Below are 26,720 nucleotides of genomic sequence, written 5' to 3'. Positions count from 1 at the left end.
TTAATATTCAACTGTAAAAGTGTAGACTCACTCGGAATATTTATATTTATGACTCTCCAATGTGTACCCTTTCAAGTTATCAAGTTACGAGGTCAGACTTCCATAATGATTCCGGATGTGAATGTCAACCATACCTCTAGAGCTGCAAATAGTTGGGTATCGGGAAGTCTATCTTTCTCTTTACAGTAGTTCATCTTTGTCACGACCCAAATTTATGAGCCGCGACTAGCGCTAGGGAATGGGAGTGGTAGCTCTAAATCCCGTAGCAAGCCTAAAAACCTGTGTAAATTTTTCACAAATCAAAACATATTTCATATATTAAAATACATGTGACCCCATTTACCAATAATATCAGAGTTAAACACCTTATACAAGAGTATAGTTAACAAATTCTAGACTACTGCGGACTGCTAGAATGAAAACCTTCTTTTCTTTTCTTGTACAAATCACTTCCGAGAATTAGAACTTCGGAAGCTTGACTCTCGAAATCATATCATATTATCCTGAATAATGGGAGAAACAACGAGGTCAGTATAAAACTGAGTGAGTGCACAATATTACAAGTTAATATTACATAAAGGGTAAAAACATTTTAAATCCGCTTTATGTAAAATAAAGTGTTTTCAAATCATACTTAAGATAAAGATAGAGCATACTCAATATAAATCATACCAAAACTCTTACTTCATTTAAACTCACATACCGTATACCTTCAAAACGATCATATAAGTATTTCATATTCGTACTTAATATCCTTTGTCACTTATGCAAATTCAGTATATTTCATTCTTTATTCATGTTCGATATCTTTCATTTCTAGTTATATTTCTTTAACTTTATTCGCCTGACATCGATAGCAACGCCAACCGATGTACACGTATACCTGACATCGATAGCAAAGCCAACCGATGTATTACGATCACCTGACATCGATAGCAAAGCCAACCGATGTATTACGATCACCTGATATCGATAGCAAAGCCAACCGATGCGTTATATTTCTCTCGTCATGATTATTGTTTGCATAATTGGTTCTCGATACTTTATATTTGACTTTTATTATCATATGAGTCCCGAGGAATTTTATTGAATGCTAGTGAGATACAGGTCCCGGGATAATTTTACCGAATTACCTCGTATCTCAGAACTTATTATCAAGTGTACAATAGTACAACCTATTCGTTATTTTTGTTTAGCGTTTCTATATTTTATTTCTATTTATATTGATCCTTAATTGGACCATGACAAGCATATAACAAATAAGATCACACATCCATAAAACATACTCATATAAAGCATTTGATTCGTTTAGTAGCACATATTATCATGTACTAAATCTCTTAAGGTGCATATTGGGCGATATTCAAATACGTATTATGTTTACTCTCCCTTCCCTGTACTATCACTACTTGACTTATTTATTATATGTTTATGTTATTCTTAAAACAACATGTTACATTAAATACTTATTTTCAAAACATACGTAATATAATACTTTTCAAACATACCAAACAACATACGATCCAAACATAAAGTATGTTATTCATATAGCCTTTAGTATATGAAAATACCTGGCTTTATGAATATCTACAAGTAATAAAGTGTACTCACCACTTGCTATCCAAATTCTTCAAATAAACACGAAGACATCTCGATCCGTTCACCTTGAGCCTTTTCTATAGTCGCTTCGTCGAGTCTACGCATATTCGATAATGCTACGAATTAATAACAAATCTAATTACGATTACGCATCTAAACCTGGTTCAATCAACCTACTTGGGTCATTAAAAACACTTTTCTAAAATAGTCTGACTCCTAAACGAAATCGACATTTTTAAAGTTTATAACGTCGCCTACAACTTTTGTTCAGGTCTCGTACCATGAAACGCATCCGAAGGTTTCGAAAACAAGCTCGGAAGTTAATATCTCGAGCTGTCCAGAACAACAGTTCAGACTGCACACAAAAATGTTCTGCCACAGATGACCATCTTAGAGTCCGATTCAGAAAAATCTTAAACTTAGACAATTATAGTTAACATCGTAAAGTTTCTGTATCAACAAATGGAACTTGATTCGGAGTAATAAAAATCTAGCTATGGTTCACACAACATGGATGTTTTGCGGGAACAGATTCTACAAAAACGTCCAACTAGTTTCCGTACTAGCGTCTATTAAAACTACTAAACAAAAGCCAATCCGGGGAATGGGAGGGGCTGGACAGAACCTACCCGGAGCCCAGGGTCAACAACACACAAGTCACAACCCTCAAACTCACCATCATCAAACAACAATTCAATCAAAACCAAGTTTCTATAATTCAATCACCAACACAACCAATCATCACAAAACCCTACCCAACTCTCATCAAATTTTTATCAACAACAACTCATAAATTTCAGAATATAAACCCTTACCTTAATGATGTCTTCTTGGCCGAACCTTAGCCATCAAAAACCTTCATGAATCCTCTTAATCCAAGCTCAGAATCATGATACAACAAACAAACACAACAATCACCATTAAACCTAACAAAGCCGAAACATAACCTCTGAAATTCTAACCATAATTTAATTTATTACCTCAAATTGAAGCCATCGATCTGTAGATAATCGTTTCCTCGTTCTGTGGCTGCAAAAATTGCTAAATTGCGTTCAGAAATGAAAAAGTTATGAAGATTTGAAGTTGGGAGGATTTGGGAGAAAAAGAGTTACGGGTTTCATCTTCTTCTTGCTGTAAATTATCCTTGAAATGAATGAATATCCATTCATAAATGATGATAAGAAGTGAGTTAAAAGTTCAATTAGGTCCTTGAAGTTTCCACCTCCTTAACCTTCCCTTTCTAACTTTTCTTTCGTCCGATTTAGTCCACTAATTCCCTAATCATTCGATTCTCGATAAATTCCGTATTATTTATTTCCCAAATAAATAATATTAGCATCATATCTTATAATATCATTTTTCAACAATTTATTTTTGCAGTTATGGCCAAAAACGCTCAAATTTCCATTTTGAGATAGCTTGCACTTTTCATCCAATATTTCATTTTAATGACCATCAATAACCACTTTATCGGTATTATTTCTTGTCTTGAGAAAATAGAGTAAAACACAACTTCCTCCGGAAGTCTGTGGTTAAAAGTCCACTTTAATTCTTAAAGTGGCTAATTTGCATTTTAACTCAACTTCTCTATTAAATTACATGCTTAACTAAACAATGTCCGAAAGTTATGAAACATTTTCCATAATTATTAAAAAATAATTCACGGATCTTGACGTGAAAATTATTAGCTCGGGCTTTCCAACTTGTTTTATTTTATTCCCTTAAGTTCCGATTAAATCCAATTGATCGCATAAAGATTTTCAATTAAAATTATCATTTTACGATAATTCCAATAGTCCCGCTTCAGTCTAAGTCCTTATTATCCAATCTTAATTTGATTCTCGTTCTTAATATTTATGATTATGCCTCGTAGCACTTCACGTAATACCTCAAAACTTCAGGTTATTACAATCTTATTTTGATAAATTCTGATTTGAACTACTGTATATGATATATGATTTCAAAGCTGCGTATTTTTCTAAAATGCTTGTAATAGTTTTTTAAAGAGGTACATTGTTTTTATGCTAAAAGTATTTTAGAATTGTATTGGAAACAAAGCAGGTACATCATAAGAGAGTGATGTTTGTGCTCTGGTTTCTTGAAATACAATCAAGGTCTTACGACCCACTTTTCAAAAATGTGTTTTCGTTAAACAAGAGAAAGGTTTTGTAATAACCCATATATTTTTAAGGTATTAAATCGTGCCACATGTCCTGAATCATGAAATTTAGGTCAAGTAGGTCGGAAATGGATAAGTTAACAATTATAGTCGGAATAAGTTTAGAAGATTGATCGTAGAATAATAATTTTTAGTGGTAATTATTATTCGTTAGAGTGGGTATTAGCAGGACTAAGGAAAATCTAAGAAAATTAATATAAAATAAAAGATAGGTCCCGAGCTAATAATTTTTGTGACGTCGTCTGTAAAATATTTTTATGAATTTATCGGTAAGTTTCGTGTAATTGTGAGATATGACTAACGCACCAGCATCGTTTATGGATATGATGAACATAGTGTTTAAGCCGTTTTTGGATCAATTTGTTATTGTGTTCATTGATGATATTTTGATCTATTCTCGGAGTGAGGAGGAGCATGCTTATAATTTGAGGACTATACTACAGACGTTGCGTGAGCATCAGTTGTATGCTAAGTTCTCAAAATGTGAGTTCTGGTTGGATCAGGTTACCTTTTTAGGACACGTGGTGTCGAAGGATGGGATCAAGGTTGATCCAAAGAAGATTGAGGCGGTTATGGATTGGCAGAGGCCGAGGTCAATTACCGAGATCAGGAGGTTTTTGGGTTTAGCTGGCTACTATTGTCGGTTCGTGCAAGATTTCTCCAGAATATCTGCACCATTGACTAAACTAACACATAAGGGTGTGAATTTTGAGTGGACTGACAAGTGCGAGGCGAGCTTTGAGAAGCTCAAGGAGATTTTGACTACAGCTCCGGTTTGGCATTGCCTTCTGGCATTGACGGTTTCACAGTGTATTGTGATGCGTCTCGTATTGGTTTGGGTTGCGTTCTGATGCAACATAAACAGGTGATTGCCTATGCTTCCCGTCATTTGAAGAAGCATGATGTGAATTACCCTACTCATGATTTAGAGTTGGCAGTGGTGGTTTTTGCGCTGAAAATTTGGAGGCATTACTTGTGTGGTGCTACTTGTGAGATTTTCATTGATCACAAGAGTCTGAAGTATATCTTTGATCAGAGAGAGTTGAACTTGAGACATAGGAGGTGGCTAGAGTTGCTGAAAGACTACGACTGTACTATTCAGTACCATCCTGCTAAAGCTAATGTGGTAGCCGATCCGTTGAGTCGCAAGTCTTCGGGCAGTTTGGCCCATATCACTGTGGTTGGGCGTAGACCTATGGTTAGAGAGTGGCACAGTTTGATAGCTTCAGGCTATGGTTTTCAGGTTTCTCAGGCCGGTAGTTTTTTGGCACAGTTGCAAGTGCAGCCTGTTTTGATTGATCAGATCAAAGCTTTACAAGCTGAGGATCCACAATTGAAACGGATTATTGAGGAGGTTCAGCAGGACGGTAATTCTGAGTTTACTTTTGTGGATGGTGTTCTGAGACATGGTTCGAGATTGTGTGTTCCGGATTCAGATGGTTTGAGGAACCAGATTCTAGAAGAAGCGCACAAGTCTGCTTATAGTGTTCATCCGGGTTCTACTAAGATGTACCATGATCTTAAAGGTACCTACTGGTGGAGCGGGATGAAGAAGGATGTCGCTGAGTATATTTCTAAGTGTCTGACTTGCCAGCAGTTGAAGCTGGAACATCAGAGGCCTTTTGGCTATTTGCAGCCACTACCTATTCCAGAGTGGAAGTGGGAGCGGATTGCTATGGATTTTGTGGTTGGTATACCACGTACTCGTCACGGGTACGATTCCATCTGGGTGATAGTTGATCGTATGACCAAGTCAGCTCATTTCCTTCCGATTAAGGTTTCGTATCCTGCTTCAAGGTTGGCTCAGCTGTACATCAACAGGATTGTCAGTTTGCACGGTGTACCGGTTTCTATTGTGTCAGACAGAGGTTCTGTGTTTACTTCGAGGTTTTGGAAAGCGTTGCAGGAATCTTTGGGTTCACGACTGGATTTCAGTACATCTTTTCATCCTCAGACTTACGGTCGGTCTGAGAGGACTATTCAGACGTTTGAGGATATGCTCAGGATGTGTGTTCTCGATTTTCAGGGTAGCTGGGATGCTCATTTGCCGTTGATTGAGTTCTCTTACAACAACATCTACCAAGCGAGTATTGAGATGGTGCCGTATGAGGCTTTGTACGGGCGCAAGTGTAGATCTCCTATCTGTTGGGAGGAGGTTGGAGAGCGTAAACTCTCGGGAGCAGAGATTATTCAGATTACCTCAGAGAAGGTACCGTTGATCAAACGGAGGTTAGAGACTGCTTTTAGTCGGCATAAGAGTTATGCTGATCCGAAGAGAAAGACATTGAGTTTCATGTTTGTGATTTCGTATCTCTTCGGGTTTCGCCTATGAAAGGCGTGGTTCGTTTTAGTGTCAAAGGAAAGTTGGCACCGAGGCACGTTGATCCTTACGAGATTGCAGAGAGGATTGGAGCTGTGGCTTATCGTCTGGTTCTGCCGCCAGACATGTCTTTAGTGCATCATGTGTTTCATATTTCTATGTTGAGAAAGTGCATTTCTGATCCTTCGCACGTGATTGTGCCTCAGAGCGTTGAGATTGACCAAGAGTTATCGTATGAGGAACAACCAGTTGAGGTTGTTGATACGCAAGTACGTAAGTTGCGGAACAAGGAGATTCTGATGGTCAAATTTCTCTGGTGCAATCATTATGTAGAGGAGTGCACCTGGGAGACCGAATCTGATATGAGGAATCGCTATCCTTTTCTTTTTCCGTGAGGTATGATATTTTGATTTTATGTGATTTTTATGAGTTTTATTTGTGTTACGTGTTTTACTGTTGTTAATTGCTTATCGTGTTAAATTCGAGGACGAATTTTTAATTAGTTGGGGAGAATGTAATATCCCGTAAAATGTTAATTTATTTTCCGATAAATTTCCGATAGTTTTCTGGTCGTTTTTTTTTTGTGTGGTAAGGGTATTTTGGTTCGGTTTGTGGTTCAACCAGAAGGGTTGAACCACCCCTTTTGAATCAGGTCTCAAAAGAGACATGATTATGAGTTGTGTCTCGTACGAGACCTTATGAAGTTTGGCGTGGTCTCGTTTGAGACCAAGCGGTCTCGAACGAGACCTCAGCATTTTGCTGAGTCTCGCTTGAGACTTGTTAAATGCTTTAGAGCCGTTTTGGCTCGCGTGTTTTCCTCCCTATCCCAACTGATTTTCCTCCTTTAAGTATCTATCTTCTAAACGTAAAATTTATTCCTTTCAATCCCTAAGACCCTAGCAGCCACCTTACTCTTCAAATTTTTTGAAATTCCGGTGCAATCATCGTCATAAACCTTGCTGAAATCCATCGGTGAGTTCATTCTTCATTATTCATATATTTTCTACTTTGGCTTATAAACGGCACCTCCGTAAATTGATTCGTTCGTATTCGTTTGTAGATCGAAATTGATTCCGTTTCCTCCTATAGATTCTAGACTCTCGTACCTTCGATTTCCTATCTCGTTTACACTAAACGGTACGTAATCGACCTCGTTTCAATCGCCGTACGGTTTACCGTTTTGAATTGTTTTTACTGTTTATGGACTTCATATCACTGCCATCTTCTATTGTTCGTATTGTTGCTATCATTGGTTATATTCGATGTCGTTTGTATGTTAACATGAGTCTTTTGGGTTTGAATGTAATCCGTTGTTGTGTCGTTGCGAGCTCGCCGGTGTTCTTGGGATGTTTGCCGTGGATCCCTCTTTAAACTTTTCTATTTGTTGTTTAAGTTAGGTTATGTGGTAAATTAGAAGTTTAATCTTGGCAATAATGGCATGATTCTTGTATGGTTTAAGGTTACACCTTGCTTGGTTACTATGATCGGTTTTGAATCTCTGTTTTCTGGAAGTTTGGTTTAATCTTGGTGGGAATTGCTATGTTGAATGTAGAAGATGGTTTAATAACCAATATTACCACCAACTTGTTTTGCTTAACTCAATTAAATTCCTCAAGTTAATTCATTCTATGGTTTTGCTTTAATTGATTTTCGAATCTCACCTTGATTAATAAATACGTGATTTGTGAGCAATAAGTATTTTACAACTTAAGTTATAATTACTCGGGTAATTATATTTAATTTCGAATATCTAAATTGGCTAAATTACAACTTATCCCTTGAACATATTTTTTAACTTATTAAGTTATTGGTTATAACATTATATTTCATTTTGAATTATAAGAACTATATTTAATTTCGAATATCAATTTGGCATGAAATTGGCTAATTACAATTTAGCCTTTGGATGTTTTTAAAACTTATTTAAGTAAGTTTTTGGTTAATAACTTTATATTTTGTTTTAATTATAAACAGAAGTAATTAATTTGATTTCGAGTATCAATTTCGCTAAAATACAGTTTAGTCTCTAAATTGGCTAAAGTACAGTTTAGTCTCTAAAGTTTTATAAACTTAAAATGGTTAGGTTTTGGTTGTAACTTGGGTTACTTGAAATTGAAGTTATTAAGTTCTGCTTTTAAAATGGATTATTATTTTATCGAATTATTTTATAAATATAAACTCGGGTTTATATTTGATAAACATTTTGAGTCGGGTTAGACTTGGGTCATCCGACAAGTGAGGTTGGCTTGGTAGTTATTGATAACTCGGTTAACCCACTATTTGGAAATTAATTATTATTTATAGATTTTTAAATAATATTTGTAAATCGGATTTTAAAGCGAGAACTCAATAGACTTGTATTAATTGGGCGTTTCTACCTATTGGGTATTTTTGTGTTGTTCTGGATTGTTTTATTCCGACGTGTTACTTGTGCTAGTCCTATGTGGTATCTAGAACTCTATAGAGTTGGGATCTGTTTTTAATAATTATTTTATACTGTCTAGACCCGACTACTGTTCGTGCTTCAGAGGCGAACCAGGATTAGTTGCTTGCCAGTTATCACGTGGATTAGCAAGCAGTGAGTTTGTACTTACTATTTACCGCTTTATTAAGTAAATTGTTATTTTAAATATTAAATATATATACTGTACATATATTTCGAACTGTTTTTATATTATGGTTATTAGTTGGAACATGCTACCTAATGGGCATCATTAGGACTTCGTGCGCACCGGTAATGATATGGGTAAGGTATTTATGGAAATGTGGTAACTCGGTGTGAGCATAGCTCTCGGGACCAAATAGAGTAACTCGATGTATCACAGCTCTCGGGAATCTGGATATGGTAAAAGTGTGGTCAGTGGTAACTCGGTCTAGCTCAGCTCTCGGGACTAGGCCTATTGGATTATGTTTATTATTTAGAATTGTGGATTAGGGTTCCAACTATTAATCGTAATATCGTTATTAAATGTTTTAAACAGTTTTAAAGGTTTTCCACTTGATAAATATAAATAGTGGTATAAACTCATCTCAGTATATCTGACCCCGTTATTTTCCCAATTTTTCCCAGGGTTATGATTTGAGAGAGTCCGCTGATCTCCGTTCTTTACTTTTCTCGGAGGTTTATTATTTTGATAAACTGTAAAACTATTTTATCCTTAGACCGCAATAGTAACTAGACGTCTTTATTATTATTACAGTTGTTTGTCGGATTTGTCCGACTAGTTATATTGCTTTGGTATGTTACATTATTTACATTGGTTTATGTTATGGCTATTTTAGACTCAGAATGGATAAGCATGTTAGAATTAGGCTGAAGTCTCGGTTGCCCCCGAGCATTGGTTTTCTGCAGGTTTAATTGAATTGTATGATATAAGAAAGGCTAGCTACGGGTGTTGGTACTACATTACCCATGCCCTAGCGCCGGTCACGATTCATGAAAATGGGTCGTGACATATTCGGATGCATATCAATGAATGAATTGTAGCATTGTTTTGTTTTATTGAATACTGACTTGTAAACTATGAACTCACTCAGTTTTGATTGACCCCGTTGTTTTAATCACTTTCAGGTAAATAGTCTTTTAATGCGACGGACTTCTATCCTTGTCTCAAAAGTCTGTGTTTTGAAGTATGTAAAAGAAGGTTTCGATCGATAACGCTGCAATAGTCTAGTCCTAGTTGTTATATGGTCAAACATTTTTATATATTATATATACTCTAATATTTTGTAAACTTGAATAGTTTTATCAGCGGTTAAACCGTTTTCTTTTGATATGCGAAACGGGGAAATGCTTGATGTGGCATTGCATTGTAAGACTCTAGTTTCTATGTATAGTTTTCAAAATATGATTAGATGTTTATAATCGAATCGTTTTAAAAGCATTTTTGAAAACGTTTTGCATGAATGCTTATTTGATTAAATCGCGAAAATTTTAGAGTTGTTTTAGGCTTGCTACAGGGTTCGGAGCTAACACTCCCATTCTTTAGTGTCGGTCTCGATTAGCGATTTCGGGTAGTGATAAAGTTGTTATCCAAGTAATGGTTTTGTTTCCAAGGCCATAGCTTGTATGCGGTATACGTTATGTGATCCTAGGATTTTCGAGTTCACTAAGTTGAACTAAGAACTACTGCAGCTATAAGATTTCAGTCATGTCATTGATATGTCCTCATTTGTTTTTAAACTTTCAACTCTCCTTTATAGGATGTGAGTTCGTTATTTGCGTGTGATCGTTAGGATGCGAATAGATGCGTTCGAGTATATGATTAGTTTGCGCTTAGGAGTAAGCATGTATTTTCGGTATGGTTATTGATCGATGTGTTGTTTGGTTTGGTCAGGATGGCTGAATAGAGACAAACTAGAGCGCGTGCCGCTGTGGCACCAGGAGTGGCACAAGGAGTAGCCGAAGAGGCTCAAAATGAGTATTCTGTTCAGGGAGGACATCAGCAACCGGTAGGAGCATCTGGAAGAGGTAGAGGCCGTGGAAGAGGCCGAGGCATAGGCAGAGGCCAAGCTACCAATGTGCAAGAACCAGTACAGGCACCAGGAATGCCTCAACTAGCGAATCCCGCAGGATTCAATATGGACCAATTTCTAACTAGAATTGCGACTCTGGCAACAGCTCAAGTGGAGAACCAGAATATGCAACGTGAGTAATTTCTACAACAGCAGCAGCGTTTAGTCGGGAATGCGGATAGAGATATCGTTTTGGCTTACATGCGCCTTAAGCCAACTGAGTTCGACGGTACTGTAGATGCATTGGATTTTCTGGAAGAAGTGGAGCGTAACGCTAGACGCCTCCAAGTTGATGAGAGGCAGTCTATCATTTTGATAGAGATGTCATTAAAAGGACCAGCAAAGGATTGGTTTCAACATATGATTCAGCTGATTAAGGGTCAGATGACCTATGCTGAGTTTGTCAATCTGTATAGAGAGTTCTATCTTCCGTATTTAGTGATGGAGTTGAATAGTGATCGATTGCTGAATTTGAACAAAGGAGATAGATTAGTCAAGATATGTTACAAATTTCACAAGATTGAGCATATTTGTACCGGCCTTGATGGTGGACCCTGTTAGAGTGAACACGAGGTTTGTGAAGGGCTTAGGACGCGAGTTTGTGAGTCTGATGTCAGATGTGAACATGGATTTGGTTCAGTTGATCGATACTGCTCGCCAGATCGATACTACTTTGATTCAGTGTGGAAGACTCCCAAATCCTTCCGGTCAAGTGCCGATTAGGAGTGAAAGTGTGCATATGGTAGACAGTGCCCCAGTGCAGTCTTATGCTGGAAATTTCCCTAGACCCCAGCGTAATCGAGAACGTAAGAAAGACAGATATGGTAATCGAGGTAGAACTTCCGGAGCAAGAGTTGGTGCTAGGACAACTGGTGGTGTAGGATTTGGACCACCCCTTTGTTAGACTTGAAACAAGAGGCATTATGGAGTACGCCATATTACCTCGGGAGAATGTTTCAATTGTGGCCAACAAGGTCACTTTGCTAGAGATTGTCCGAGGCAGATATCCTAAAGTTCAATGACCACGATTGCTCAACCCTCCTACAATCAGCAGAGAACTGCATATCAGGAAGCATCGGGTTATGGTCAGATGGGGAGTACTTTTACTGGCCAGAGAGGCCGATGTTATGGAAATCGAGGAGGAAGAAATGGTGGAGGTCGTGGTACTGGTCAGACTTCACAGGCTGGTGGGAGTCAGGCCAGAGTTTTTGCATTGAATTCTCAAGAAGCTCAGGCTTCCAATGCTGTTGTGCAAGGTACATTTCTTATCACTTCTCAAGATGCATTAGTTCTATTTCATCAAAGTGCTACTCATTCATTTATTTCGCCTAGTTTTGCGGTTAAGTTGCGAAGGCAATATGCTTATTTAGAACGTCCTTTTTCAGTAGCTACCCCAGTAGGCGAGAGTATAAGAGATAGCATAGTTTATCCTTCTTGTCTTGTGAGTGTTCAAGGGCGAGAGTTTATTGCTGACTTGATTTTGTTAGAAGTGTTAGCTTTCAACGTTATACTATGAATGGATTGGCTAGCCCAGCACTATGCCAGTGTGGAGTGCCGTAAGAAGATAGTCACGTTTAGTCCGCCTAGAGCTGAACCTATTTCAATTCAGGGTGACAAGTTGGAATCGCCTGCGAATTAATATCATTTCGGCCATCAAAGCGTGTCAGATGCTAAGAATGGGATGTCAAGGATTTTTGGCCATTGTAAAGGATGTGCAAAAGAAAATTGGAGCGGTGCAGGATGTACCAGTGGTGTCTGAGTATCCAGATATTTTTCTAGAATAATTGCCTGAATTACCACCAGATCGAGAGATTGAGTTTTGTATCGAGTTGGCTCCTGATGCAAAACCAATATCTATACCCTCATATCGAATGGCGCCAGCAAAACTAAAGGAACTTAAAGACCACCTAGAAACGTTTCTGGATCGTGGATTTATAAGACCTAGTGAACCCCCGTGGGGTGCACCAGTGTTATTTGTTAAGAAGAAAGATGGATCGCAATGGTTGTGCATAGATTATCGTCAGTTGAACAAGGTTACGATCAAGAATAAGTATCCCCTACCAATAATTGATGTTTTGTTTGATCAGTTGCATGGAGCAAAGTATTTTTCCAAGATTGAGTTAAGTCAGGTTATCATCAATTGAAGTTTTGAAATGATGATATTTCAAAAACTGCTTTTAGGACTCATTATGGACACTACGAGTTTCTGGTGATGTCATTTGGATTGACCAATGCACCAGCGACTTTCATGGACTTGATGAATCGAGTGTTTAAGCCGTTTTTAGATCAATTTGTGATTGTTTTCATCGATGATATTCTGATATACTCGCGTTCGGAGGAAGAGCACGCGCATCATTTGCGATTAGTACTCCAAGTATTGACAGAGCATCAGCTCTACGCCAAGTTTTCCAAGTGCGAATTTCGGCTAAAGGAAGTGGCATTTTTGGGACATGTGGTGTCTAAAAATGGAATTATGGTCGACCCAAAGAAGATTGAAGTTGTGTCCGAGTAGGAGAGACCTAGTTAAGTTACGGAGATCCGTAGTTTCCTGGGTTTAGCATGATACTAAAGACGGTTCGTGCATGACTTTTTGAGGATTTCTGCACCATTGACAAAGTTAACTCAAAAGAATGCTAAGTTTGATTGGACGGATAAGTGCGAAGTCAGTTTTCTAAAACTGAAGGAGTGCCTAACGACAGCACCAGTATTAGCATTACCCGAAGGAACAGAAGGATTCACAGTGTATTGTGATGCTTCAAGAGTTGGATTAGGATGCGTTTTAATGCAGCATGGTCAAGTGATAGCCTATGCTTCTCGACAGCTAAAGAAGAATGAAGTGAACTATTCGACTCACGATTTAGAGTTAGCAGCAGTAATTTTTGCTTTGAAGATTTGGAGGCATTACTTATATGGAGCAACATGTGAGATATTCACGGATCATAAGAGTTTGAAGTATATCTTTGATCAACCTGAGTAAAACCTTTGGCAGAGAATATGGTTAGAGTTGCTAAAGGATTACGATTATACGATTCAGTACCATCCCGGTAAGGCCAATATGTTGGCGGATGCTTTGAGCAGAAAGTCTGTAGGCAGTCTTGCGCACATTACTATAACGTGGCAAAGACCATTAGCTAAAGAGATTCATAAGTTGTATAGCCAAGGGTTAAGTTTGAAGTTTCAAACCTTGGAAGTTTGTTAGCTCAGTTGAGTATTCGACCAATGTTGATTGATCGATTTAAGGAATGACAAGCGGAGGATCCCCAACTGAAACGACTGATAGATGAAGTTCAACAAGGAAAGAATCAAGATTCCAGCGTTGTCAACGGAACTTTGAGGCATGGAACCAGATTGTATGTGCCAAATCTGGATGATTTGAGAAAGAAGATTTTGGGGAGACCCATGGATTGATGTACAATATACATCCTGGATAAACTAAGATGTATAGTGACATCAAGGAGATGTATTGGTGGAATGGAATGAAGAAGGACATCGCGAAATTCGTAGCCAAGTGCCCGACTTGTCAACAAGTCAAGTTGGAACACCAATGACCATATGGATTTCTACAACCCTTACCTATTCAAGAGTGGAAATGGGAAAGGATCACCATGGATATTTTAGTTGGATTAACAAGGACACAAAAAGGTTTTGATTCTATATGGGTGATTATGGATCGTCTGACAAAGTCAGCACACTTTATTCTATCATATTCAGCAGCGAAATTGGCATAGGTGTATATTGACATGATTGTCAGTTTACATGGAGTTACTTTATCAATTTTATCTGATAGAGGTTCAGTTTGTACCTCTCATTTCTAGAAAATTTCGCAAGAAGCATTGGGAACGCAGTTAGACTTCATCACTGCTTTTCATCCTCAGACAGATGGTCAGTCTGAAAGGACAATTCAAACTCTAGAAGATATGCTTCATTTGTGTGTTTTGGATTTTGGAGGAAGTTGGGATACATACTTACCGTTGGTGGAGTTCTCATATAACAATAGTTATCACTCGAGCATTGAGATGACTCCTTATGAGGCCCTATATGGATGCAAGTGTAGATCCCCTATCTATTCGGATGAGGTCGGAGAAAGAAAATTGACGGGAGCAGAGATTGTTCAGAGTACCTCAGAGAACATACCCCGGATTAGACAACGTTTAAACATCGCCTTCAGCCGACAGAAAAGTTATGCAGACCCAAAGAGAAAAGATATATTATGTTTTTCTCAAGGTATCACCTATGAAAGGTGTAGTTCGTTTTGGAAAGAAAGGAAAGTTATCTCCAAGGTATGTGGGTCCATACCAGATTATGGAACGTATCAGAAAGGTCGCTTACAAGCTGGATTTGCCACCAGATATGTCACAGGTTCATCCTGTGTTTCATATCTTCATGCTTCAGAAATATGTGTCAGATCCCTCGCGTGTGATTCAACTGCAAACAGTGGAAGTGAACGAAGAGTTATTATACGAAGAAGAACCAGTGGAGGTTATCGATATGCAAATACGGAAGCTTCGGACCAAAGATTTTCCAATGGTGAAAGTTCTTTGAAGAAACCATTTTGTTGATGACTGTATGTGGGAAACGGAGGAAGATATGCGACAAAAATATCCGCATCTGTTTATCCCCGGTACGTGGCTAAAATTTAAATTCGAGGACGAATTTAGGAGGGGTGAATGTAATAATCGATAAATTGGTAAGGCATTAAATTGTGCCACGTGTCTTGAATCATGAAATTTAGGTCAAGTAGGTCGGAAATGGAAATAGAGTTAACAATTATAGTCAGAATAAGTTTATAATATTGATCGTAGAATAATAATTTTTATTAGTAATTATTATTCGATAGAGTGGGTATTAGCGGGACTAAGGAAAATCTAAGAAAATTATTATAAAATAAAAGATAGGTCCCGAGCTAATAATTTTTACGCCGTTGTCCGAATTGTTTTTTTAAGAATTTATCGGTAAAATTTTGTGTAATTCTGAGACTGTTTTAAGATTGGACGCGGATGTTAATTAAGAAATTGAGTTAAAGTACGAGTTTGAGCTGCTTCATTTAAAAATGAAGATATAGACTTCGTTTCTCACCATTTTCACGATCAAATTCGCCATCACCTAGGTTTACCATTTCTCGTCTGAATTTGACGGTTTTCGCTGCAAAACGATCATAAATCGAAGGACTATAAAGGTGCCTAATCATTTTAAGGTTTGTTTGGTTTAATTTGATGGGTTTTTTTGATAGAATAGTCAGAGTTTCTACGAAACCATATCGAAGTTACGTATTTGATTAGTTTTAAGCGTTTTTCCTATGTTTGTGATGGTTTGGAGTGTCGTTTTGATGATGGGTAGGTGCGGAAGTGTCGTTAGCACGTTGAAATCGGAGCCGGGGCTGTTTTCATGTTTCTCACGAAGTGAGAACATCTCTCACGATGTGAGAGCAACTCTCACGATGTGAGAGTGTGCCCTCACGACGTGAGGATGGTTCGTCACGACGTGAGGAGAGTCCTCACGATGTGAGGTAGCCCTCACGACATGAGGAAGGTTCTCACGTCGTGCCAGAACCAATTTCGAGCCATTTTTCGGTCATTTGTGACTCGTTTTTATGTTCCGAAGTTCAATGCTTGGTGTTTTGAGTTGTTTGAAGTTAACGGACTCTGAAAACATGAAATTTAGACGCTTAGGTTTAAGGTATAAGTTGTAAACCTAAAGCCGCATAGAGTTAGATGGAACGAATTGAGATTAGACGCGATTAGAACTAGACGAGTTACGTGTATATGTATATCTCGAGTCTAGAATGTCCTTAGAGTTGAATTCTTACTCGAGTTATGTCTGTTTGTTTCCTAGATTCGGCGAGGCAACCAGCTACCGGACAAGGAGCTTGAGGGTGTCGTGTGATTAAAGTTTTTGGAATAGCAAACAGTGAGTTTATATGTATTTACATTTGATGTATTGATAATGCATTTCTTTCTAAATGCAAATTTTTTATATATGAATTGCATAGCATGATTTATTATCAAAAATGCTTTGAATGAAATACATGCATCGGTATCTTGAAACCAGTATAGATCCGATGAAACATGCTTTCCTATTGGGCGGCAATAGGAACTACGTGATCACCAGTTAAATTTGAGCTATTTGCTTCTTCATTTGTTTTTGAAGACGTCTCTATCGGGTTTAGATACAAGGTTAGCTCGGTGGAACTATCCTGTGACCTGTATCTAATGAGTCACTCGGTTGAACTATCCCGGAACCTACCATCAGGATTAAGTTAATCATTTTGATCGCAAAGAAGACTCAATGAATCGAAGATTAGGGTTTCAATCGAAAGTTATATTCAGATGCATATACATGAATGAATTGTATCATTGTTTTGATTTATAGAATACTAACTTGTAAACTATGAACTCACTCAGTTTTGACTGACCCTGTTGTTTTAACCACTTTCAGGTAAATAGTCTTTTGACGCGACAGACTTCTATCCTTGCTTCAGAAGTTTGTCTTTTGAAGTATGTAAAAAGAAGGTTTCGATCAATAGCGCTACAGTAGTCTAGTCCTAGTTTTTATATGGTCAAATGGTTTTACTTATTATCTATACTCTAATATTTTATAAACTTGAATAGTTTTATCCGTTCTTAAACCGTTTGTGTTTGATGTGCAAAACGGGGCAATGCTTGATGTGGCATCACACTGCAAGACCCTAGTTTCTATGTATAGTTTTCGGAATGTGATTAGATGTTTATAAATGAATTGTTTTAAAAGCTTTTCTGAAATTGTTTTGCATGATTGCTTATTTGATTAAATCGTGAAACGTTTAGAGTGGTTTAGGCGTGCTACGGGTTTCGGAGCTACCACTCCCATTCCCTAGAGCCGGTCTCGATTCGAGATTTCGGGTCTTGATAGGTTTTAACAGTATTTTCTGAAAACAGATCATATGTAATATATGGTCTTGATTTGCGAATTATTGTTGGTATTGTATTCAGATAGGCTTAATGTGTTATGTGAATTGACAATTATGCCATGAAGTCTGGAGATACAATCACAGTCTATAATTGTGTTTTCAGTAAAGGTTTTAAAGTACTTTTGGATGAAGTTATAAACCTTTTTATGTTTTTGAAATGCAAAATATTTATAAAGGTTTTTAGGCTTGCTACGGGTTTCAGAGCAATCACTCCCAGTATGTGCCATTGTCGGTTACAAAGCTCGTTTTCTCTTCATCGTCCTTGTGCATTGGTATCTGGTGCTACCCTTGGGCCGCATCTATGAACGAGTAGACTTCGTAGCCGCTTGTTTAGTCGACTAGCAGATCAATGTTCGGTAGAGGATAGCTATCTTTGGGGCATGCCCGGTTTAGATCTGTGAAATCTATGCATAGTCTCCACTTTCCGTTCGGTTTCTTTATGAGCACGACGTTTGATAACCACTCCGGGTAGTCCACTATTCTGATGAAACCAGCTGCCAATAGCTTGTCCACCTCGGTTCTAATTGCGATTTGTCTATCCACTGCGAAAGCTCTTTTCTTCTGTTTGACCAGCTTGTATTTTGGATCCACATTCGGCTTATGTGAAATGATTGCTCGGTCTACACCTTCTATTTTGCCTTGGAAGTTGACAAATTCTACTTCGTTCCTGGATAGCATGTCAGTTATCTCTTGTTTTATTTGCTTGGGTAACTCAGCGCCTATTTTGACCGGTCTCGTGATTACTCCAGTTAGATTAACTTTTTCTAGCTTTCCGTGTGGTTCGAGTTTGCCCTCATCCGAGTTAGGTATCTCCATTGTTTCAATGGCCAGGGTCTCTGATACGCCTTTCATGGAAACAAAGTAGCATTGCTTGGCTATGTCTTGCCTCCCTTTGATAGTTACCACGCCATCCACGGTAGGAATTTTCATTGATAAGTATTTTATGCATGTGACGGCTCCGGTATTGAATAGCAATTGTCTACCGAGGATTACATTGTAGGCCAGTGGCATATCTACCACTATGAACAGTGATTTAAATATCTTGGTGATGCCGATTAAACCTCCTTCTGGTGTTTCAGTCTCCTTTCCCGGTTCGACCGTTAACTCCGCTACTCCTTCTGCCCGGACCGGTGCTCCCCTAGGCCGACGAGGGGTGTTCTGATCGGTTTGAGGTTTAATATTGAGCATCCAATTCCGAGGTATGCTTCCTTCGTAATGAGATTTATCGAGCTTCCTTCATCTATTAGCTGTCTCATTACCCAAAACTTTTCTATTAGTCCCGAGATTAGCGGGTCCTGGTGTGGAAAGTCTACTCCTTCGCCATCGGCTGGCCCAAAACTGACATCCGGTAGGGGTTTAGCTATCGATATGTTCATCAGCATTTTTTTCCTTTTTCGCCTGCCTCGTCTGTATTCCGGATCAGCCATTCCCCCTGCTATTGTGTTAATTACTCCTGATACATTTAGTCTTTTAGGAGGTGGGGCCTCATCTCTCTTCCCGCTATGCTCTCCCCGGGTGTTCCCTCCTGGGTTATAACTTTTGCTTTGTGCCACGAAGTCTTTTAAGCGACCGACTTGCACCAATCGATCTATTTCTTTCTTGAGACTTCCACACTCATCGGTGACGTGGCCGTGACCGTCATGGAATTGGCAATATTTCTTTCTGTCCCCCTCATATTGTAACTTTGGTGGGTATCTTACCGGCTCGTTGTTCTTTTGAATCCACATTAGGATGTGCAATATCGGCGTGTTGAGTGGGATGAAGACTTGGTCTTCTATCTTTACCGGCCGGTGTGGTTCCATCCGAGGAGGTAGGGGTTGTCGCTGTTCTCTTGGCCTGAACCTGTTCTGCCTGGCAGTCTGATTGAAGGTCGGTCTTGCCATCTGGGGTTGCGCCGTTGTTTGTGCGGGTTTTCTTCGTTGTTCTTCATCCAAGTTGATGTAATTCCAGGCTCGATCCATGAGCTGGGAGTAATTTTGTACCGGGTTTGTTATCAGGTTGTCCTGGAACGCCATCATTGTAGCGTTATCCTTCATAGCGTCTATCACGGTATAATCATTTAAATTTTCTACTTCGACAGCTTCGGCGTTGAATCTGCCGATAAAGCTTTGCAAGCTTTCCCCAGGTTTTTGATAGCGAAGTTCGGAAAGCTATCGCTAGCTCGTCGAAACTCTGGATAGAGCCTTCTTTCAGACTTTGGTACCAGATTGCTGCCGGTCCTTTTAGAGTTGTTGGAAACAGTTTACAGACGGCATCAGATAAGCTTTGCACCATCATGGCCACCTGGAAACAACTCAAGTGGGTGATCGGGTCTCATGTTCCATTGTAATAATCTAGCTGTGGTGTATTGTAGTTCAAAGGGAAGGGTTCGTCTCGAATCTCGGCCGACAACGGGTTTCAAATGTTAAGGAAACTTGTGCTCTTCGGTTCCCTTCTTCTGAATTTTTCCATCTCGGTTCTCACCCTTTCTGTGATTTCCTGCTCTAGATTCTTTTTCTTTACCGAGTCTGTACCTGAGCTGTCCACACTTACTTCAATTTCTACTCGTTTCGGGGTCTTTCTCGGTCCTTCAGGAGTTCTGTTTCCAGTTGGGTTCATATGCTCGTCCCTTTGGTTTTGCTGCTCTTTCTGATTTTTCTCGGGGTTGGCTTCCGCGGGTGTTGTTTGCCCTTGGTAAAATTCTGGGGGGGGGGGTGAGGCAGTGGTGCTGGCACATATGGAGGGGTGGTGATATTGCCTCGAGAGGTGGTGGGAGCTGGTGACCGAGTATGGCCTTGTTGCACTTGCTGAAGGAAAGCTAACTGTCGAGCGTGGAACTCGATATACTCTTGTATTTGTGTTGGGGTAGGATTTTGGTTTTCTGTGATCGGTGTCGTCATAGGTGTGGATGTGTTGACTGGGGTGAATGTAAGGTTGATGGAGGCTACACCTGGTCTTAGATAAAAAAAATTAGGATGTTTGGTTCGTAGGTGTGTAGTATGAAGTTGGTGGGATGGTTCCTAAGAAAGGCATTCAACACGGGTACTGAGTGGTTACTCCAGATGAGGTGCCTAAATGTGTTCTACCTCCTGAAGTCGTGGCCGGGCAAAACGAGCCTGTAATACCCCAATTATTAAGTCGTGCCACGTTTCGTGAATTCCGATTAAATTAAAAAGAATTTAATTTAATTATATCAGGAATGAAAATAATTTTTATGAAGCGGTTTTACGGGAATTAAAGATATAACTTCGGAAATTAATATAAAATAAATTATAAATCCCGTAATGGAAATTATTTCGCCAATGTTCGCAAAATATTTTATAGTATTTATGGTAAAATTCTCGAGTCAATCAGAGATCGTTTAAATTAGGACGCGGATAGGTTTTGGACTAAATTGTAATTTTTGAAAAGTTTCAAGGACCAATGTGCAATTTATCCAGTATATATATCATTTCCTTCATCAGATGAAGGATCTAGAATCCTTCACTTTCTATTCCTTCCTTTCTTTCCATTTCTTCGACGATAGATTGCGGTTTCATCGCACGATCTCGTTTCTCGTCCGTTTTCGACGTTCCGAACCTTGAATCGAACGTATTTCAATGGCGAATCACGATAAGCTTGATGTTTTGTTGTTTGGATGGATTGATTTCTTGATATATCGAGTTAATATTTTAGGCCACGGAACTATTTTATCGTTTTAACGGTTTTAGAATCGAATTTGGATGTTTTAAGTTTAGATTTAGTGTTTTCGATGTGTTAGGATGCGGAATTAGGCGTATAGCACGTCGGAAAGCCCCGAAAAATGGATTTTGGAGGGCCGTGCACGAGGTGCACGAGCGTGCACATGAGGAGCACGAACGTGCACTATCAATGGTGCACGAGCGTGCACCAACATGTGGTGCACGAACGTGCACCAGCAGGAGGTGCACGAACATGCACCGCAATGCACTGAACGTGCACCTGGACCCTTTTACCCAACTGTTTTGTTTCGATACCCCGTTTTGTATTCGCGTATCGAGGTTGAAGTCGATTTATTATCATTTGATTGAATTTTTAACCTAATGAGGTTGAACGTGAATTGAATTAGAAAAGAGATACGAACCGTAAACGAGTTAGAAACCGTTTATCGGAATATGCGCGTGAGAAGCACGACGGTTAATGAGTGTAGCGTGTCGTGTCTCGAGTCTAGAGTCAATCTTAGAATATGATTCAGATGTAAGTCAAACGTTTTGAAATTGTTTTAGATCCGGCGAGGCAAGAAGCAGCTGGACCAGGAGTTCGGGAAGCTTGACGTTTCTGAGCCCCAATGTATTTTTGGATAAGCATTTTCTGTGAGTTTATATAATTTGCTTTTAAATTATTTACATAAGCAAATATTTTATATTGCTTTACATTTGAATTGAATGCTTTCAATGCAATGTTTTGACATGAAATACATATATGATTGGTTTGAAACCAGTATTGATCTGATGGAACGTGCTACCTATTAGGAAACAATAGGACTGTGTGATCACCAGTTTTGATTTGATACAGCTGTAATCTTTATTATGAATATGAATTTTCGAAGTTGGATAATGAATTCGATACGAGCGAGAACTCGGTTAAGGTGTAACCTGAGCCTCGTATCTAGTGAGTTGGACTCACACTTTGGAATTAAGAGTCTGGTCGCGATCGACGTGGTAGAGTGTGAACACTCCCGGGTTGGACCATTTGGATCAATTTGATTTGTTTATATGTATATGATCGATATGTTCGAGGATTAGAGTTTTAATCGGATCTTGTACTTGGCTGCATGTGATTTGAATGCTATTGCATTGTTTTATATTTTACTTGAATACTTATTAGTAAATGTATGAACTCACTCAGTATATTCCCATATACTGACCCCTCACAGTTTTTCTCTCAGGTGAAAGACGTTTTTGAAGCAACGGACTTCGATCCTATTCCAAAAGTCTGTATTTTTGAAAGTATGTAAAGAAACAGTACTTTACTCTTAGAGCTGCAGTAGATAGATGTTTTGTATATTAGTTTGTATTAAACGGTTTTCTGTTTATATAACTTTCATGTTTTAAAGTATGAATGTTTTATGCTTGCTGCGTTATGATAATTGTGATTGTCAGAAGATGATAAGTATACCTGGCATGTTCTTAGCATGACACGTGTATGAGTATGTCATGCATGATGTTTGACGTTGCAAAAAATTATTTTACGTTTTGAGGCTTGCTACGGGTTTCGGAGCTACCACTCCCATTCCCTAGTGCCGGTCTCGGTCCATGAGATTGGGTCGTGATAGAGCCGTCTTCGTTAGCCCTTCGTGGTTGTGCATTAAGTCCATCCCCTACTACCTTACTATGAATATCTGTTTCCTTGGCTAGAGGTTCATCTCCTTCTACTCTACTCATCTCTGTCGCCCGCCGGTGAGATAGAAAGGGGGAAACTTTCTTACCCACAGACGGCGCCAAATGATAACTTGTGGATTAGGGGGTGTATCTCAGGTATGGCGGTGTCTTCGAAAATGTACGCATAGCACAACCGTTAGAAAGATTGCCGGAATGGGATTACGGCAAACCTCTCTGACGACCAAGTCAATAAGTGTTTTAGTGAGAGAGAGAATAAGAAGTGAAAATAGTTGATTGTTTACAGAGGAAAGAGTATTAACCTTTTTACCTACTTTTTCTTAGTCTTTTATACTATTCATTTGTTTCTCGTTATCTGGGCCGACAGGTCTGATGTAATTCTCTTTGTCAATGCCGAGATTGCAGAGAATGTCAGAGTACCTTCTGTCAAGCTGTCTCCTAGTAATCAGAGTGGTTATGTTCGGTATTTTCGAGATGTGATCAATTGAATGCTCTGATCGGTTTTACACGAGGATGTTTTTACCGTGGATTTCTGTTATGTAGGTTTTTACCTGAATTGTCTTGCTTCGGTTGTCTTGCTTCGGATTGTATAGTCATCGGTTTGGGTTTTGGTTGTGCCCTTCTCGGTCGGAGTATCTTTGGTTATTTGGTAACCTCGGGTTGCCATGCCTCTTATTGAGGTCGGTCCATTTATCTTGTTATCAATTATGGAAAATACTTTTAAAATTTGGATATAGTAATTAAAAAATTCTGGAATAATAAATATTTGGTATTTAATTTCACGGAATAATAATATTAAAAATTAATTTCAAAAATTAATATCGAGATTGAAGTTTTCTGATATTGTGTATTGATTTATTGTAGTGTATTGGTTAGGTATATATGGTTATGGGCAATTAAATTAGTAATTAAAGTTGAAGGACTATTTGAGACCTTTAACTATATAAAAATGCATTTATGTGGCCAAAGAAAACCGTAGAAACCAAAATTCTCCAATTTTATATCATTTCTTCTTTTTATAGTTGTTATTAAACATAGCATAATCTAGGAATCCAATCAAACCTTCATAATCACTTCTTAACTCAAGTTTCTTCATCAAAACATCAATTTTATCCAAGTTACTCATTAATCTTCAAAAGGGAAGCTTGAATCACAAACTGGTGAGGAGTGTCGACGGAGGAATCGATACGAACGGTGAAATTTGTGGAGTAACTACAGTACCCGTCGATTGAATTGTGAAAAGTTTCAAAATATGTAAGGATTGATGATAATTTTTAGTCTTTCTTGATATCTGAAAACTCTTTCATATGGGTTCTTGATAAGACTTATTTGAAGTTCTTGAATTATAGGGCTATTTCTATATGTGTGTATATCTTGTTTTATGCCTCTTATGGATGACATGGCACTTTGGCACTTTTTTGGTATTTTTCTTTTGGTTAAAAGTGTTAGTTAATCCTCATAAAAATCGTCTTCATTTGACTTAAATACCAAAAGTTTATTATTTAAATCTTCATAATATAAATCTAAATAAATTTCAGTATTTATATTCTTTAAATATTTTACCATTATTATATCTATTATATCTTTAGATAAATTTGTTCGTTTAAGTATAATAAAAAATTGTCTACTTCCATTCTTTTATCCCATTTAAATAGAGGGAGAAAATCATATAATCTTTCTTTGTTATATATCTCATTTTTATTATTTAACATCCAATAAGTTATAGGTACTTTTATTTGTTCTTTTTTTTATTCTCTAAATTCATTTTTTAATTGTATTAATATTTCTCTAATTTTTCTCATTCGAATAGATATTCTATATGTTTCATTTATTGTTGTGTTCCAAAATTTATTTCATTATCATATAGTGCTCTTAATTGTCCATTCATTTCTCTTATTAATTCATCTATATTTTCGTTACTGCTTAGATCTAACATACTTAAATATTGACCAAATTTTTCTACTATACTCATATCATATAAATTTGTTTTATTATTTCATTTATTTTTAATAACTTTCCTTCTAATCTTTTAAGGTCATTATATATTATGTTTCTGTTAATTATTAATTTAGGCCTTACAGATTCATCTGATAAAGGATTAATTGTTATACGTGTTATTTCATTTTCTATGTCTATTAATTGATCTCTTTCAAAATTTGTTTCTATGGTTAATTTTTGTTTTGCAGTTTCCATTAAAATTATAACGCTATTTATTATTTCTTTATAAGTCATTTTATATCCTTAAATAGGCTTTGATACCAATAAGGGAGAGTAGGAGAGGGGGTATTATAAAGCTAGAAGCGAAATCCTATCTTCCCTTGCGTTAACTAGATCTTCAGTTGAACTTATTAAATCCCCTAAAAATTTATCAAATTCTAAATCAACTAGATCCAGTTCCATCATATAATTCTTTGCAAAATTAATGAAATAATTCATTTTTATAAAACATTCTTTCTTTTCATCGTTTCATTAATACATATTTATTTAAAAATAGAATTGAAAATCTAATACCAAAATTAAACAAGAGATGAGGTTTCTGAAATACCTTAGATTTCTTGAGGGTCCAACGCGCTTCCTTTGTTAATGTCTATTCCTGATAGTAACGATTTCTACTATCAGTTCACCTTTAGACTGGTGACGTTCTAGGCTGAATTGTCGCTCCATCCTTCTATAACATCATCTGCCCTTATAATCCATATGAATAGGCTGGGTATCAAAGTAGCTTCCGGAGGAACACAACTGAATATTACTCCAGCAGACATTAAGAAATTATTCATGTTTAGATTTTTAAGGAAATTAAAGAATCAGGAAATACTCATTCTTCTTCATTTTTCCTATTTAGACTTCTTCTTTTTTTGAACAAGATGTAGTTAACTACTAAGATTACTCAGAAAGAACAAAAGAAAATTTAGAATCCCATAAATTTTATTGCTGAAAAACTTTTAATACAAGAGCTTTAGAGAAAGGAATAGTTAGATTCTAAGAGTAAGAATAGCACTCAGAATTTTTCGTGTGTCCTTCTCCTAAGTTCTGATGGGTTTTTATAGAGGTTGAACCCCTCCTCTATTATTACAAAATTACGTCATTGCTTACATCTTGCTACAACTTGTTCAATAATTTTTCTGCTTCTTCAGAGTGGGTCTTAGCCTGCAACTTGTTCAATAATTTTTCTGCTTCTTCAGAGTGGGTCTAGCTCCACTAAAGGGTTTATCTCTTTTCTTTTTCCTGTTGTAGATTCCTCTTGTTTATTTGTCCTTTCAAAGATTTGTCTTGTAGCTTTTGTCATGGGTATATCTCCTTTAAAGATTCCTTCAAGATAACCTTCTAGTAAATACCTTGAATGTCATTCGTTAGCTAAATTTAGGAATAGATATCCATCCATCATTGAAATATAGTATCTTTTTCCACCATTTAACATTTCATTTATGCTCCGAATAATTGTCTCTATATTTTTTATCCTCATATCTGGTAAATTTCTCAAAATATATGGCGAAATTGTGAAAGTCTTCTGCTCATCAGGAATATATTCTCTTATTGTAGTTCCCATTTTTGTGACAGTTTCCGTAGGAATTTCCTTTCCTTTTTCGTCATCGCATTCAGGCACAATAGACAATGGGTAGATAGAATGACTTAGTAGCTTGACTGTTTCTGAAATTTCAATTTGTAGCTTGACTGTTTCTGGTAATAAAGATATCTCTGATAAATCGTCACTTGGGTAGATAGAATGAATTAGCCCAAATCTGAACAATTTCTGAAGAGCTAATCACTTAAAAAACCCTCACCTTTAATTTTTTTTTCAATTCCACCCCGACGTTGAAAATTTGT

At 37.7% G+C, this 26,720-nt stretch overlaps 1 protein-coding gene across 6 annotated transcripts; it reads right to left on the bottom strand.

Annotated features, from left to right (window-relative positions):
* LOC126665330 (uncharacterized) lies at positions 1 to 26,501 on the bottom strand. Of its 6 annotated transcripts, none has more exons than XR_007637588.2 (4): positions 25,441 to 26,501; positions 2,415 to 2,640; positions 1,612 to 1,715; positions 1 to 503 (listed from the first exon to the last, which is right to left on the bottom strand). XR_007637588.2 is itself a non-coding variant. In XM_050358100.2 (2 exons), the coding sequence occupies exon 2, from the start codon at positions 19,593 to 19,595 to the stop codon at positions 18,669 to 18,671; it is 927 nt and encodes a 308-aa protein (XP_050214057.1). In that variant the 5' UTR covers positions 19,596 to 20,654; positions 25,441 to 26,501; the 3' UTR covers positions 8,704 to 18,668. The 6 variants fall into 6 exon arrangements, 1 of the variants encoding a protein (XP_050214057.1); XR_007637586.2 differs by having other exon boundaries at positions 1,612 to 1,696; XR_007637587.2 differs by having other exon boundaries at positions 1,612 to 1,696; positions 2,415 to 2,628.
* Between the last annotated feature and the right edge of the window lie 219 nt (positions 26,502 to 26,720).

The sequence above is a fragment of the Mercurialis annua genome, linkage group LG1-X (genome assembly GCF_937616625.2).
Source record: "Mercurialis annua linkage group LG1-X, ddMerAnnu1.2, whole genome shotgun sequence".
Lineage (NCBI taxonomy): Eukaryota > Viridiplantae > Streptophyta > Magnoliopsida > Malpighiales > Euphorbiaceae > Mercurialis > Mercurialis annua.
This window is presented reverse-complemented; position numbering and strand designations above follow the sequence as displayed.